Source organism: Wyeomyia smithii, chromosome 2, assembly GCF_029784165.1.
Source record: "Wyeomyia smithii strain HCP4-BCI-WySm-NY-G18 chromosome 2, ASM2978416v1, whole genome shotgun sequence".
NCBI classification, from domain to species: domain Eukaryota; kingdom Metazoa; phylum Arthropoda; class Insecta; order Diptera; family Culicidae; genus Wyeomyia; species Wyeomyia smithii.
The window spans coordinates 87,625,264-87,643,103 of record NC_073695.1 but is presented as its reverse complement, the minus strand read 5'-3'; the positions used below and the strand labels follow the sequence as shown (position 1 = coordinate 87,643,103).

The window sequence follows — 17,840 nt, the reverse complement described above, 5'->3', positions numbered from 1 at the left end:
GGTTAAGGAATACTACAAGCGGCATCCTTCAGTATTAGTACGACATGTGGCGAGAAAGCTTGGAACCTCGGCGAGTAACGTTATGCGTGCCATGGGAAGAATGGGTCTGCAGACCCGTCGGAAGCAGAAGCAGCCAAAATGAAATCCAAAACAAGCTGAATCTGTGAAACTGAGAGCTCGGAAGCTTTATGACAAATTTCTGACCAAAAAAATGGGGTGTGTTATCATGGATGACGAAACCTACATAAAACTGGACTATAAGATTCTGCCAGGACCGCAATTTTATACATCACCGGAGGTAAAGGATGTCCCTGGACCAGTGAAAGCCATTTACACCGAAAAATTCGGCAAGAAGATAATGGTATGGCAGGCCATTTGTGAATGTGGGAAAATATCTCGTCCATTCATTACGAATGACACAATGAATGGTAAAATTTACGTGAAAGAGTGTTCGCAGAAAAGGTTGTTATCCATGGTTAAGCAGCATAACAATCCTCCAATCTTTTGGCCCGATCTTGCTTCCTGCCATTACTCTAAGGATGCACTAGGGTTGTATAAAACAAATAATGTCACATGTGTCCCAAAGGAGATGAATCCTCCAAACTGCCCTGGAATTCGCCCTATTGAAACTTTTTGGGCTTTGACCAAGGCAAAGCTGAGGAAATATGTCAAACCAGCGGACAATGTTGAAAAATTTAAAAAAGATTGGCTTAAAGTGGTAAAAATGGTCGGAGAACACACTGTGCAAAAGCTTATGAGTAGTGTTAAAAGAAAAGTTAGAGAACTCGCGTATCCTACGAAAAATAATCCCAACTTGAACTGAAACTGGAAAGAAAACACTTGTTATCTTTATTTCTGAATAAAATGACCCGAAAAATCCTGTATTTTTGGTTTTATTCAAGAAAGAAGATGTATTTATAATTTTCGGAACAGTCTATAATACACAGAAGTACACCTCGGTGCACACTGCTGGGATGGTACCAAAGAGACAACTCGAGTTCTCTCATTAGAGAATGGCAAGTGATGCTTTTTTTTAAATAAAATATACTGGATTTACTCGAGAATTTCGTTGTGTTTTATTATGAATGATTCCTTTTTGTGTAATTTATTATGAACGAACAATTTTTCAACGGGTTTTTGACGCACTTCTAATTTCGCTAGAAGCACCAAAATTTACAAGATTGGTGACAAAGCTAGAATCTCTCTTTTTTTCGATTTACGATTCGCTCACCAGTGTGAGAGCAGTTTTCGCAGTGAAATACATTCTCTTACTCGCTAACGATTCTCCGAGAAGAAACAACAAGCCTGCACGAACCACATATTTTTTTGAATAGTATACCAACAACATCAACAATAATCTGTAAATACTCCAGTGTAGCATCGCATAATGATTTTAAAGTCAAACATCTATAGAGCTTTGTTGGTAATAAAAACACGTGATGTATAATTGAAAATGAATAACTACTACTCCAACTTCGAAGTGTCTGGATAGATATCCATTTTTGGTTTTGAAAGTAGGGTAGGGAACGGCTTAAGCAGCAGCGTCTATTTTAATCAGTCGACAAAAACAGGCCTCAAACTCCTGCATTTTGATCAATATCACAATTTCAATGATGGAAACGAAAACTTTGATTGTATAGCTGTCTTACGAATATAAGAAATACCGTTAATCACAAAGAAATCTGTGAACAATTGCAATTGAAACAAATCGACCTATATTGCAGCCATTCAGGAGCCACTTCGGGTGCTGGAAAAAAAACGCCTGCAAAACATATGGAAACTGCTTAAAATAGGTTCGGGGTGATTGGAATAGTGTCCCTCGATTGGTAACTTTGATTGATGATTGTTGAAGTTTGCTAACTTAGTTTTACAATCTAAAAACAAGTTCTGATAGAAAAAACGATAGCGAACAGATTGATATACTACTGTTTGAGTTTCACCCAATATATATCGAGTATTTCGTCTGAATACACAGGCGGTTCCTAAAGCTGCTTAGAATATGCTCCCTACCCTATCTACAGAAAAGTCGTTAATTAGCATGAATTTCGCACAACGCGTTAACTATGCAAAGTTCTTAACACAGAAAACCAGATTGAAATTCCAATAATAGCAATACTCAATTGAGATTAAACCTAGCATTATTCTCTCAAGCTCTCATCTTGTCTCGCGGGAAAAAAAATCAAAAAATCTCCAGCAATCCGGAGTATTCCGAGTGATAATATTCCCCGTGGATTGGCGACTTCGTCAGTCACTACCGCGGCTTACACTCGAGCGGTTTGATCGCGTCGCTCTCATCGTTAACACTAGTGAGCACGAGGAAAAGGACAATGAAACATAACGTTATGACGAGGGTAATCCCCGTGGCAATTCTGCTGTTATTGATAACACTAGAGGGAGATTACGGCGCAGCAGCCAATACTGGTAATGATTATATTCAGTGTTTTTTAGTTAAGTTCTGTTAAATTTAACCAACGATTTTTTTTGCCATGCCTCTAGTTTCATGTGGACAGAGACAGCTCACTGCTCAAGGATATATCTTTGGCGGTAAAGCGGCATTGGAAGCAAACTGGCCCTGGCATGCAGCAATTTATAGGAAGCTTGCCAAAGGTGAAGAGTACATATGCGGTGGAACAATTATCAGTGAAAATTTTGTGTTGACGGCAGCGCATTGCACCGTTTCGTTTCGATCACCATTGAGCGCAGATAACTTCCTTGTGAAACTTGGTCTTCACAACAGAAGCTATCCAACCGAAAATACTGTGATATATGAAGTAGTAGAAGTGATCCGCCACGATGCGTTCAGTTCAAACAATTTACAAAATGACATCGCTCTATTGAGAACTGAGGAAGATATAACGTATTCTGACTATATTCAACCGGTCTGCTTGTGGCCAGTTGAAAAATCGGATCTAAACTCGGTGCTTAACACCCCAGGAGCGGTCGTTGGCTGGGGTTTGGGTGATGCGTACAAACCAGAAGAAATTCTCCAGGAAGCCGAACTTTCGGTAGTAGATTACGCAACCTGTTTGAAAAGTAAACCGGAACACTTCAGTAAGCTGTTATCGAAGGAAAAGAGTAATTATTGCGCTGGCAATCAAAATATGACAAACGTTTGCGATGGTGACAGTGGTGGAGGAATGTATTTTATTATAGATAACGCCTGGTACATACGGGGTCTCGTGAGCGCTGGAGTCCGATCGGAAAGAAAAGGACGTTGCGATCCGCGGCAATTCGTTACTTTCAGCGATATTCCGTACTACCTGAAGTGGCTGACTAAGCATCAGGAGCATGCGAAAAAACGTAATCTACTCAATTTGGGTAACTGCGGTTTGGATGTTCACAACAGCACGGTGGAGGAAACTGCTAAACCCCTCTTTTTGCAATACCCCTGGACGGCCATGCTTGAATTTCAAGTACAGGGAACTCCAACTATTCAAACGATATGTAATGGGGCGCTTATCCATCCACGGTTTGTTGTAACTGCGGGCCACTGCGTCGAAGGATCAGTTAGAAGGCTTAAACTGTAGGTCCACATTGCATTGTTATGCGTTGGTTTTGTTTAAACTTATCTTATATTTCATTATCAGCAAATCTGTTCGTTTGGGAGAATACAATCTGAAAACGAGTCCTGATAAAGGAAAATCTGCCGATGGCGAAACGTTATCTACAACGATTCAGTCTATCGACATCGAAAAAGTCTTCAGACATCCTCAGTTCAACACGCCGCGGTACGACAACAACATCGCACTCCTGAAGTTAAAATATCCGGCCGATACTAGCAGACCCAATGTAAAACCAATTTGCCTTCCAACGCTGGAAGATTACAATGAACTTTACACCATTTCCGGGTGGCGCCGAGTTGGGTTACAAACGCACATTCAAGTGCGCGATATGGTCATTCTGGAAGATGCGGAAAAATGTAAAGATATCTACAAAGAAATGAAAATCAATCTGAATCCTGAAAGTAGTCAGCTTTGTGGTACGTACTACCATAAAAGTATGAAAGATTGTTTTCATTTTATGAGTGGAGCCCCACTTCAGTATGTTAAAAATGCCGACCGCAGGAATCGTTACTTCCTGAAGGGAACTTTTGCATTCGGTTATCCCAAATGTCAGCAGAACTATACTGACGTGTTTACAAATATTAACGCGTACTTGCAATGGATTGCGAGTACTGTGAATGGAGAAGTGTAGTAGTAATTGTGAAGAATCCTCTTTCCTGTTTTAGTGTTTTTAATATTAAGTGTCCTGAAAGGGGTCGTTCTGGTAAGCTTTCTGGAAATAATAAAACCGCGCATAAAAAAAATTGTCTTTTAAATTTCTGTATGAAATAATTGACTGGATAGTCGAAATTCAATTTCATATAAGTTTCACCAAACCAAAATTGAAACAAAATTTCAAATCCAAGTTACGTTTCGATAAAATTCAAAGTGGGTAAACCTGTAACAGTTGTACAACTACAAGGTCTTCAAAGTGTTCGGTATCGAAGAAATTTGATGTCCGCGCTCATCTCCCTACAGTCCCGTTTCTGGGAACTTCGCAATGCCCTGGTAGTCAAATAGATACGCAATACTGATTGGCGTGTTGTTGAGTTGCCCGAAACCATAAGTGACGGGCTGAGGAAGACTCGAGTACCTTTATCGCCCTCCTGAGTGATTCGCTGATGATGGCGTTCGGCTCGTCAGATGGAGTCGTAGCAGAGAAGACCAAGACCATATGGAAGGCACTAGAATTGTCTTCGACACTTCCGTCGATGCCGAAATTGTATGCCATGGAGCCGTCCGTGAATCTGTGTGAGGTATTTCTCTAAAAGAGGTTCCGCAGCGCGATTTTGATGTATTTTGGATTTCGGATTTGGATTTTGTCTTCGAACCAACGCAACCGCAACACTTGAGGTAGCAACCGTTTGGCGGTACGGAAGACTTCCCGTCGTGAAAGCTCGATCCGGCGACCACCAATGCAGAGTCTTTCTACCTGTCTTTGTGTTGGTTTTAGGAATCGCTTCTTTTACTGCTCAAACGATTATGTCGGTGAGTTCGGAAATTTTATCGGGTTTATTGTCTCGGATTTTTGCTGACATGGGTTTATAAAAGAGCCACCGAGGTCACTTCGTTAGGTTCGCAGTGTCACTGTTGGTAGTGATGACAATCGGTGTGTGGTCCCATCAAATCTTTGCAGGTTTTCCACCTTGGACTTGATACCATTTGCTCGCTAGTTAGTGAGGTATCTATAACAGAATCCTTGTTTTCTCGGGAAAAACACATCCAATAAGTATGGTGTCTACCACGGAGTCACCGAAATCTGTCTAACTTTCTACTGAACATTGTCTTTACTGGTCACTCCTCCGACATTTGTGTCACGTGGCCAGCCTACTGTATTATGTCGTATTTTATCAGCGTAATAATATCCGCTTGTTTATATGCTTGGTACTCCTCGTGGTTCATGTGCTTGCACCACCTTCTATTCTACAGACTGCCGCCAAGTATTGAACGCAGGATCATACACGTGAAAATTCCAAGTGATCGCCGGTTGGCCTTTTTCATCGACCAACACTCATGGTTCCTAACCATTGAGTTATGCACTAAGCCAAAGGTAACCTATAGGAAAGTGTTGTTGCTTGAGAAGTGATGGATTGTTAACTGGGAACTTCAAGGTTTAGCGATTGCTAGCTGTTTGCTGAGTGTAATAGAGGTGCATGGGGTTCAGGTTTTACCTGGAGTAAGACTGACTGGTGTTTCCTGTTCATGTTTTTTTTTGACGGTCCTGGAGTTCCATTTTGGCTTACACAAACTTTCAGGCCTCCCGCTTGGGACTGTGGAGAAGTAATCCTGGAGGATGGTTCCTCGACCTCTTCCGCTGTTTTATTGGTACAGATCCGATGCTCTTTCGTCAAATACTGGGCGAGAGTACTAGCCCATCCAAAGACAAGCGAAGTTTCCCTGCTAGGTGTTTTCTAGATCTGCTTTGTCATTATTGCGACACTTGTTCTGTATTGGAATATGCGGCATTCTATCGCTGGTAATACGGTTTTGTTGAGTTCTTCTAGCTGATTATTTTTAACTGCTCTATTTCCAGATTTCAGGGGATAAGCCATCTGACTCTTTTCCATCCTGTTAAAGCATCCGACTTTACTTTCTTGCCTACATTCCGTTCCGTCTGCTTTCTATTTTTTATTCCTTCTCCATTTGTCCACGGGGAACAAATTTTACACTCCATGTGCTCACCATTTCCGATCTTTTTAAAACGTCCGATACGATAGAGCTTTGGTTAACCCGGAACCCTCACCTAATTTTCGCCTCTGCCCTTTTCCGTCCTGATCGTTTTTATTCTGCTACTTCTTTTCGATTAGATTTCAGAACGGTGAGCAGAATGCTACAACCTTGTTGGTCCCGTCTTCGAGAGATTTCGGCGTGTCTACCGGTTTAGTTCTTTTTAGAGCTCCCGGTTCGGTGGGCCCACGACCTGTTCAAGCAAAGCTGGATTTCCTGGATCTCAATCGCATTGTGCAGAGGAAGTTCGTTGTCGAATTCTTATACAGAGCTAATAAAGAGTGTTCCACATCAAATTGCATCACAAAAAAGAGCTGCAGAAAATTACCTAGTTGACCAACCTTTTTCAAACTTTTTAGAAAAAACAATATAACCCATTGCAATGGCAAGCTTTTGGCATCATTATTTCTTCAATTGAAAACCAAAATCGTAGTCTTGCACCTTACGCTTAACTCCACTCATTAGGTTCTGTACAACATCTGGCTACAGCTTCTTCTGTACGGAAACCCAATTTTTTCATGTCTTCCTCAGATTGGACTTCCTTGGGATGCTTCCGGCATGTCTGCTTCAGAATAGCTCATTAATTTTCGATGATTCTTAGTCTGGAGGGTCCATGTCCAGGAAATAATTTGAATAATGTCACGAAGCTAGATCCGGTCAGAAGATCGTAGGGCGCTCGTGTTGCTTCAACAAAGTAAACAAAGGATTTTGTATGCACTTCTTGGGGTAGATCTCCCCGTTTACAGTCCCCATAGTGACGAACGATGCACTCCGTTTGCCACTTGCGATTGCTTGTCAAATTATGAATTTCTTGGCAAACTATGAAAGTTTCTGCTTCCTTACTTTCTACGGAATGTCGAACTTGGCAGTGAGAAACAGTAGTCCCGAAAGCTGCTTGGAATCCGCTTTGACGTAAGACAATAAGACTTCGTCAATACCCTTCTTCATTTAGTATGTATGTAGTGCCTCTAGCTTGTTGGCTCTTAGAACCAAAGACTTGGACAGATTCAACTTTTTGGCCACTTCTCTGACCGGATGCATTGAGATTCCACTTAAATGCCAAAAAAATGCCCTATGCTCAGAGTTTCATAGTAACGATTAATCACACGAGTCACCGTTGACTGCCCGATTCAGAGTCGTTTTTAGATGTACCGATCTCTAATTGAGAATTTTCCAGATGCTTGCGCAAATTCAATTTGCGATGCTGCTTTTCGGTTGACGCCATTTTTTTTTTGAAAAAATAACAGTGATAAAAGTAAGTAGAGTGTAGATATTACACTTTAAACTACTTCTACCCAATCTTTTGAGAGAAAATATTCAATGGGAAATTGTCTACATCTTTTTTTCCTTGATGCAATTACTGGCTGTCTTAGTGTAGACTAGACTAGATAGTGTTTTCTCCGTGATGCCATCTAATGTGAGACATTTTGTAATAGTGTTTTGGTGTGCGTTTTAGAGAGAGATGGAGTATATGGGGCCTCTTCTATCTCCGTTTGCTTGATAAATTCAATAATCGAGAACGTTGCAGAGTTTTGGGATCAATTCGCAGCATTTTTTCTTTTCGGTCTCTTTCGATTTCACGACTGTCCATAAATGTACTTGGGTCAGATAGGGTAACGGGGGTATTTTGGCCAGCTTTGGGAAGTGTTCGCACAGTTCAATAAAAACAAACACAATTTTTCAACATAAATACCTACTCTATTATACCATTGTTAAAAGCTAAGTGTCTATTTTAATATACACCTTTCAACAATGCAATATATTGAGAAATATCCTAGAAATATCAAAATTTCTACGAAGTACTAAAAACATATTTTGGTCCACCAAATTTTTACTTTGGCCCACCTTTATATCTACAGACGTGTATGGAAATAGTTCGGAATAATTATATTAAAGATCATCATCGGTATTTTTAGAGCAAAAATAGTGGGTTTGAGGAGAACATCCTTCTGCTGTGAATTTTTGTAAATTTTAGGTATCTAAAAATGAAATGATTTGGCTTATAGCGGTTTGACAAGCATTCTCATCTAATTTTATATCGTTAAATGTGATAAATTAGGAAGTAATTACCTGTAAATTGTCACAAGCTGCTTCTTTGTTCACGTGCAACGTCCGAACGGTAATCAAAGAGATGTCAAAACTTGGCATGGCCAAACTATGTTTGCTTCAGTTCTTTGGTGTTTTGTTGTTTGTTTTTGTGTTTTGTTGATTCAGTCATTCCATTCTAGTTCCGCCTGCAAAAAATATACCCAACTTTCATACGTAGTCCCGATCAGATTTTAGAAAGTAACTTTCGAATCTCCCGGTCTATTAAATTTCGAAATAAAACCATTTATCGTAATAATGGTCAAGTAAGTGATAAAATCGATGGTCCCTCTGCATGTGGGTGATAACAGTTTTGTTTAGAACTGTAGCTGTAACGCACAGTACAGCACTCGGAAGCTCCTTATCATACAACTTTCTTGATGTTGCGCGACACAAATTTTCAAAAGTTTGAAGTTGCAGTATCGAAAAATGCAGTGCAACATTTTTTTGTTGTGCAACGCTTCTAAATGTGGTGCGTTTCAAAGCTTCGGGAATATATTCCGGAATATTGTAATGTATGATAGGATAAATCGGGCTACGAGTAGCTCACTGTTGCAAAAATGTCAATTTATCGATCCCTGTTTCTTCCAATTTTCTTGGATAACGTTGTGCAGAAATCGAGGTATTTGTTTTAAGAAAAACGTGATAACGAAAGAGACCTGTGCTGCATGCAAAAATTGTAGGCGTCAATTTATGAATACCGCATTGAAATTTTTTGACCTACCTTCTAATGAAGAATCGCTGAAAAAATTGTTTTATTCTTTGGCATAGTCTCTATCTAGGGAAAGGCACTTATTTATTACAATCCTCTAACATTCTAATGTCAGTTTTTTAACTTTGCTTGTGAATTCCTTCAAAAAAGTGGTTTGTTTTCAACTCTATCTATTCATTCGAGTGAAATCGTTTTTCAAAGATATACATTTACGACCCCGGGGAAACCGGAAATAGTCGCCCAAGGTTACATCTGGCAAATATGAAGGGTATCGGTCCTATCGCGATCAGAATGAGCTGGAGCGTGATATTTGTGAGAGAGCGCTTTTTTCAATTCGATTTTAAAGCCCAACCGATCCAACAGAGCATATAACAAAATTGTTTATCGATTGTTCCGATGACTTCTATGCCCTATAAATCCAAAAAAATAAAGCCCAACATATTACCGCGTGATTGTTGCGTTTTTGGGCTTTTCGTACGACTCTTGGTGGACCCTGCCTGCTGACTTCCACAAAACTTTAAAAGTTTGATTTTTCATGTCACGGAACAATGTTATGCATAATATCAATTTTTTGAAAAGTGCAAAGTGGGTTAAAAAATACCCTCAAATGTTTTGAGTCCAAAATCTGCTGAAAACAGTGCGCCTAATCGATTTCTCTGAAAATTGATAGAGTAATTCTAGTCTATAAAAAAGTACAACGTCGGTTATTGGAAATTGATGTCGATATTACATTGTAAGATATTTGCTTTTTGCTCCAAAAATATCGTGAATTTTAAAGTTTTTTTTTCTCTTGTCTACAGAACCATGTTCTATTTATATACAATACGTTCTATAGAGTAATTCAAGAGCTTTCATTGGACGTGATAGGTAACAAGGTCTATAACCTCCCAGCTGGTCTCGAGGTACGATGCTGGTATAAAAACTCAATCATCGTGTGTTCGAATTTCAGTTTGGAGAGACGTTAGAATTAATCATATCTCAGAATTTCGTTATTTTTACATGCATTACATTACTTTTACACAATTTCTTTTGAAGAAAAATTTGAATTTCCTATCAAGTAATCTTAGGTAATAGTTATTTGTTGATATTTGTTGAATTTTGGGATCCAAAAACGTCTAAGTGTTTATTGAGTAAAAGACTTAGTAAAAATAATCCCTCCACCTTCCAAAAGATCCGGGATGACCGTTGAAGAGAAAAATTTAAAAAAAACTCTCGGTTTTTTTCTAAAGAATTTCTTAGTAGTTTACTTTACGCGGATGTTGAATTACCACGGTTTGTTTTTGCTCGAATTTTCGAATTAACGTAGTTTTTTTTACAAGATATGTACCGCACGTAAAACAATACCTGATTTTATATGCTCTTGCATAAAATGCTAGATTAATGCTAACTTCGAACAGGCTCTATAAACATGGCTTTCGGGCAATCTAGATACTTTTCAACACTGATACGTTTTTTAAGTTAGGGTTGTTTTATATATTACGAAAGTCGTAATTGGCCCTCTTTATGTGGGTGACAAAAGTTATGTTTGAAACACGTTGTCTAGCTGTAACGCACAGTACAGCATTCGAAAGCTCGTTGTCATGCAGCATTAACATATGTTTCGGGGGTTGCACGAGACAAACCGTCAAAAGCTTGTATTTGTTGTAGGTGATTAAAATGCAGTGCAACATTTTTATCTTTGCAACGCTACCAAATATGTTGCGTTTATAAGCTTAGTGAGCATCGTTTGCTGTGTGACAAAATAAATCCGTTTGAAAATTCACAGTTTCGAAAACGTGCATTCATCACTGCTGGTATTCTTCCATTTTTATTGTATACCAAACTGGACCCGGCAAACGTTGTTTTGCCTCAAATGGAATGTTGTGTTAATAATAACAAATGTTGATAACTTTGAATTATGAATAATCAATGTGTCGTTCAAGTTTTACTTCAGACTACAGTCGACTAGCGTACTACACATATTATTTCTCTGTGGTGCTTGCTGACTAACTCAAAAACGGATAAGCAAGTTACCCAAGTAACACACAAAACATGTTAGAAAATAAGTAAAAACGAAAGTAGTCATATAAGTGTACTACAAGCGCAATTGAAAACTTGTGTTATTATATTATGTTTGAAGCTGTTTTTCATCAGTAATACAAATGCATTTCGAAAACAAGCTCGTTTTTTCTGGTTTTGGAGATGTTTTTAATAACATGAGTTTAAGAATGACAATCACTATCACTTGGTCTTTTCGAAAGACATTACACCATCACTACGTACCTGTAAAATGCTCTTCCCTAGTACAGTAGTCGTAGCATTCAACACCGAACTTAAAATTACTTGATCAAAATTGTTATATGAGCTATATGAACGATTTCTATATTTATTCGAAGCTGGTCAAAACGCGTCATCAAAAGATAAACAAAACGCTTGCAGTGTAACCAATATCACTTCAGTTTTTTGTTATTGTATATCTAACAACGTTTTCTAGTTTTGTTAGATTTTATATCCAGATAACGTTGAAACTATGCGAAAACAATTTCAATAATCAAGCGAAAGAAACAACTCTTTTTGAAAGGTTGAATATTATTTTTTGTCATCATTTTATAATCAATTAAAACTGCCACTGATAAAAGCAATTGTCGATCTAGTTGCACTGCGCAGACACAACACATTTGCGCATGCGCTGGTTAACAGTTGTCATAGCAACAGATTTGCGCATTGCCGTATTAGTACTCGAGATGTATTTTGCCACTTAATTATATCAAGTTGGCTTGCTTTCATGCAGTTATCGGTACTTGTTCTACTAGCCTTCATGTTTTGCGCTTTTCTGGTACTTGTTCTACTAGCCTTCATGTTTTGCGCTTTTCTGGTGATATTGATGTCATGGAATAGGTAACGTCAACTATTCAATACCAACGTGTGTTACTTGGGTAATATTATGCCATGTGTATTCCAAAATACGGAGGCCATAACCTTTCTGGCCCATTGCTGTGTTTTTGGACGCTTCGGAGACCTTTGACAAGGTAAAATCCTCTGTTTTGCCTGTTTCGTTGACTCAAAAGTGTAGTAATGGATCAAGATTCCATCCATGGTTATGATTCGGCCGGCTTTCATAACCCGACCATGATCATTTTGTTTTCTGGCCCAAAAATAAGACCCGTTCAAAAATTCAGGGCAATCGGATATGATTATTGGTGCCGCAAAGTACTAATAATTTTAATTTTTACCACCCTAATAAAAAATCAAGTTTAATTGAGATGGTTTATTTTCTAGGTTCTGTCTTTTATAATTCATCTTTGCTGCTGCTCTACTATTCTGATTTAAGTCCTCCTGCCAAGTTCACACTTATCTTCACTTCATTTTACTGATCTATGATTTGCTTTATCAAATGGAAACCAAACTATAACATTAAATTGAAGCCATTTTTAGTTCTAGTAGTAAACACTCCTGTTACATTCTATACACTCCGGTCCGTAGTTATAAGGGGGCTATGGGCAAAGTTGCGTTTGAATTGCCCTACACGCTCAAAAAATAGAAAACAAAAAATAAAAAAAATACTCTGAAATATAAGCAATAAGAATTAGTAAATAGTTCAGCTCATATGCCAATTAGGATAATCTATTCAATTTTTGGTGAGCCAGCCTGATTCGTGTTGAAGCTAAAGCAATCTGCATTCATCCGTTCCGGATGTCCAGTCCAACGTCTGGCAGCGAAATTTTTTTTGATACAGTGTCATTTTATTGAAAGAATCACAGATTTATATGTTTGATTTTATCAGGACAATGCAAAACAAGTTTTGCTGTAAAATTTGACTAGTTTTCCCAGAAGTCCACTTTTTGATTTCTTGGAATAATCAAATTGAGGGTAAAAAAGTAACACACAAGACTGGCTCTTTTCAATCGTTAAATTTACAGCCAGTATTATAACTGCTGCTTGTGATTTATTTCATGTTCAGTTTAAATTATTTTAGCCGGACTTTTCCACACCACGGAAGCATTACCCAGTCTATTACCTGGCCCTGCTAACTCCGTTCGGTATCGAAATAAAATCGGACTATAAAAATTGCAGTCTGACCGGACTTCGGACAGGACATTGAGGACTCTATCCGGTCTGGTGGTAAACATTAATCAAACAACATTTCAAATTAGGCGACTCTCAAAGCAAGGCTAGATTCGCAACGATGTAAATCCTTCAAAGCATTTGTGGTTTCAGAGTAGAACTTTTCAAAACTATCTCCTGTTCCTAGTTTTTCGATCGTTGTGTAAGCTAATGGATGCCATAGAATCGTTGTATTCCATCACTTGACCTTGCATTGCTTCTGTTGTTGGCTGGATAATTTGTAATAAATTTTTGATGCATATTGAATCGCTCGAATCGATTCGCGGAAAGGAGCTAGTACAGGTTTCACTGCAGTGTTCAAAGAAGTCCATCATCATACATAACTTAGCTGAACCTTGGGCCTTGGCTCTCATCGCATCCCGGGCAGGAGAGCATAACAAAATCATAACTCATCAATATCATATTTAGCTATGAGAACTTATCGTGTTATTCGAAAGATATTCACGTTTAATACATGGATATGATAATGGATAATATTAAAAAGTTTATATTATAAAACCTTTAATAAGATATTTGAGTTGCTTTTAAAGTAGGTATCTCATTATGAATAAGTTTTTAAGTGAAAATTGTTCGTTATTGATTATTTATAATATGTTAAGTTATGCATTCAGTGTTCAATACCTTAAAAATATCCGAATCGGTCATTTTTAATGCAAATTATTGGTTTGTTATTCGCTATTCATATACAGGTCGGACTCGATTATCCGGAAACTCGATTATCCGGAATTTTAGACTCGATTATCCGAAATTTTATTTTTTTGGTATTGGTTTTTAATTTTTACTACGAAATTTTACCTTTACCATCCCTTCTGGCATACTTGAGACCATTTATGTCACTTCCGGCATGTTTGGGACATGTTCAATATAAGTGAAAATAATCGATGTCCAATATGTTTTTTTTGCTTCTCAAGATTTTACCACTTTTCGCCTCAGAAATAATTTCTGGTTATGCCACTGAAACAAAAAAGTTAATAGCAAATTTGAATATTTTTTCTGTGATTCGATTATCCGGAAAACTCGATTATCCAGAATGAAAATTTTTTTGATGTTCCGGATAATCGAGTCCGACCTGTAGTCTTGGAGGAACAATATTTTGGTATTATTTTTTGTTATTTTACCAACTGTGTAACCCATATTGAGATCAGAATGAGGTGTATTTCCAATATCTGGTTGTGATATTAAATAATATTTTCTCCTGCTCGCGATTTTTCTGCGTTCTGATTTATTTTTCTATAACACTGCTACAAAGATTTTCTTGAAATCTGTGAAAATGGTCGCACAGTTAAGAATCGTAAGCTTTTCAATTGCACTATGTAAAACTGCTAATTAAAGTTTGCAAATTTTTAAGTATCCAAAATCTCAGTAGCAGCGTTATAGGGACTCCTTGATCAGCTGCAGAACTTCTACTGTTGTTATCACTAGACAGTTTGGTCATTTTTGTTTCGAGAGTAAATTCAAAAATTGAGCATATGAAAAGTTACGCTTTAGATCTAATACAAAAAACTTTTACTTTTCACCCCTCCACTCTGCTTCTCACGCAAAACGGAGTAGCTACGTCTCTATATATTCCTATTTGCGAACACTCCATCGTTTAGTGTCTTTTTATCTCGAGACAAATCCCATAGTATGATATAATAATCTAAGCAGTGCTTTGATTTGTTCGTCGGTAAGCAATGTGTAAACAAATCACTATAGCAAAAAAAATCCATACCTATAACCGAAAGAAGATGAACATGCTTTTCGTTGCACCTGGCTTCGGTGAAAGCTTCTAACTCACGACTGTTTTACGCGAATAACCCACAGAGCTCTACGATTTATGTACTAGATGTTCCGAAATTCGTCGCTGCTTTCCTTTGCGCGGAAGTAACTTCCACCCTCCCTTTTCCCTCTCCCCGCAGGTCTAGACTCTATCGTCATCACAAAGATATTCAGCGGTTTGTGTTCGCAACGCCACAGTAACTGCATCATAATCACACTACCAAAGCACGCGAAAGCACACCCGGAGACCGTCGTCGGCGGTGCAAGCGAAACAGGACACGGCATCCAAGCGCCACAGAGCTCCCGTTTATTTTCTTTCCGCGTTCGGCTTTTTAGTACATAAAAACATTCAGCTCGGTAAAATTTCACCCAAGCCAGCTCCAACAAGAAGAAACGGAATAGAACAGAAAAGCATTCCTTTCGCGTACAGGATAGCGGCCTGCGCCTTATTCTTGAGGGGGTGCTTTTTGCCTTTTCCGTTTTGCTTTTGCTCTCTTGTTGTTGTTTCTGCTGGATGCCGGGGCACAGAGAACGAGAGTTTCATTCACCATCATCACCGCTGCTGCTGCTGCCGAACGTCGTCGTCGCGACGTCCGTTGGTCCTTTCCACGTTGACGCTGTCAAGCGGCCGCCGTGTTGTTGAGAGGGGTTCGGGTGCGCATGTTGAATTTGGCGCACGGAAGCAGAATCCGAATTGCAACTTTTTGCCGAAAGAAGCACTGAGAATGCGGAGTGTACAGACTCCGACTCGAAAAGAGCGAGCGAGGACATGAGCAAACGAGAGAATGTTGGTCCACTGGATTTCGTCTCGGCTGCTCTCACCGGAACTCGTGTGCCGGTCCTGTGTTTCGCTAATGTTGAAAGTTGAAACTCAGCTGATTGGTTCGGATGAAAAGCTCGCGCCGGTTGCCAGTTTTGAAGGAAACATTCTATTTACCGGAAAACCTTAACTTTTCATTGGAACTTTGAAACAAACAATGTCGATATGAAAACTGTTATGATTGAAACTCGCTGATACAATCGAGCAGTTAGGAGGTGCCACAAAAAGGTTGTTTATCAAGGTCTTACCTTCGATCACAGCGTAGATTTTTTATTTTTTTTTATTTATTTATTTTTTATTTTTGTTTTTTATTTTTTTCATTTTCTGATATAGAACCGGCCAATATGATCACCTATTAGAAGAGGCTTCAACGGAATGGCCCTCGAACCAGTTTTATTGAAAGAGGGACTTATCTCTGTCAAGATGTGTTTGGTAAGATTTTATAGAATTCAACGTAAAGGAAGTATTATGGAGAGCCATGCTTGAGTCCGTTGATATCGAATGGCCTGATTCTACAAAGATTCGAACACTCGAGCACCAGCTTATTAAAGTGGACTCTATAACCATGCGGCTTCAAAGCTTCTTCCCCAGAAACAATTATTCAAATATTATCTCAATTTATGCCGAGACATCGTAAATTCAATAGCTTCATTGTGCTGATTTTTAGAATCCATCATACTATTAGAGCACGTAAACTACAGTTTTGAAGTGGTCTAAGTGGTGTGTGAAGTTTATTCTTGAATAGATTGACTTCTTCTTTACTTTGGACTTCGAAATAGAGCTTTATGACGTCGGAATATATAAGTGCTTTTAGATGTTTGCAAATTAGTGGTCCTGAATGGGAGCCTTGAGGAACGCCTAAAACACTTGAATGGTATATAATTTGTTTTTTTGTTTTTTTTAATAGTTACCTATTGGTTTTATATAATTCAGGCCAGTTTGACAATCTATTTATTTTGCGAAGTTTGCAAAGTAGCAGTACAGTGCTTATATGGTCAAATACCTTGCTAATAACACTGGTCGACAAAATTAAAAATGCCATTCCAAAAGCTTAAAATGGAAAAAAATGAAAGATTATAGCTATTCAACCATTTCTATGAATTTTCGTGTCCCTTGCCATAATCAAAAAGCGTCAACTTACGTGAGAGTGTCGTATGAAAATTGCTCTCCGGGGTCGTCGCTTTAATGTTATATTTACGAAAAAACTCATTTAAGCTTTTGAAAAACCGGCAATGGCAAGCGATTCCACGTTAATTACATATGTTTGATTTACAGCCAGCAAGTGGGTTTTTTCATAAGATCTTCGATTTGGTCAATGGTCTTTTGAGGGGTCTATATTTTTTATTTCTCTGGTTGATAACAATATATATTGGATATTCTGGATAAAAAGTGAAATATTTACTATCGTTATTTTCTTCCAAAACTGTCGTGTCTTGAAAAAAAGCAATCAGTTCATCAACCTGCATTTTTTTTTCCTCATCTATAGTTTATTTGACACGGCACAAATACAATTCAATGTTTAACGGCGCCAATTATATCTGGTAGCTTACTTTCTAAAGTATCTTAATAACTAAAAGCAAATTTTTTATCCTCGCTGCCGACTAGGAGCTGAAACTAAATCTAACTTAAGCTAGAATGTTTTGCATGAAAAGCACTGAATAGTTGTTTGATGGTTTTCCATCGCCATAGGTAAGCAGCATATTGAATATGTTCCGCTGCTGGGCCAAGATATTACGGACTGGTATATTGGGTTGTCTCCCTCGGGGCCTGAGAGTATCGTGCGGGTCTAGTTGCTGTTTCCGGATCCGGGGTCTTAACGTGTTCTTGTCGTTTGGTTGGATGTAGGCGGAAGGGGATAGGACTAAACTGGGGCGTGGATGGATTTCAGGAAAACGTATATAAGGGACATGTAGGATAGGTCACGGCTCGCCAAGACATCACGAACAGGAACAGCCGGCTGCCTACCTTCGGCCTGCAGGGAAGCTACTAATCTAGACCTGGCGTCACGGTGTACAGGGCATGACCAAACACCGTGCTCTATGTCGTGATAACCTTCACCACAGGCACAGATACCACTCTCCCCGAGCCCAAC

General features: G+C 38.7%; 1 protein-coding gene across 1 annotated transcript; it reads left to right on the top strand.

Moving 5' to 3' along the window:
• Positions 1 to 2,260: 2,260 nt before the first annotated feature.
• LOC129722518 (polyserase-2-like) lies at positions 2,261 to 4,296 on the top strand. Its single transcript, XM_055675985.1, has 3 exons — positions 2,261 to 2,421; positions 2,497 to 3,523; positions 3,588 to 4,296. Exons 1-3 carry the CDS (start codon positions 2,328 to 2,330, stop codon positions 4,192 to 4,194), a joined length of 1,728 nt encoding a protein of 575 aa, XP_055531960.1. The 5' UTR covers positions 2,261 to 2,327; the 3' UTR covers positions 4,195 to 4,296.
• Positions 4,297 to 17,840: the final 13,544 nt, after the last annotated feature.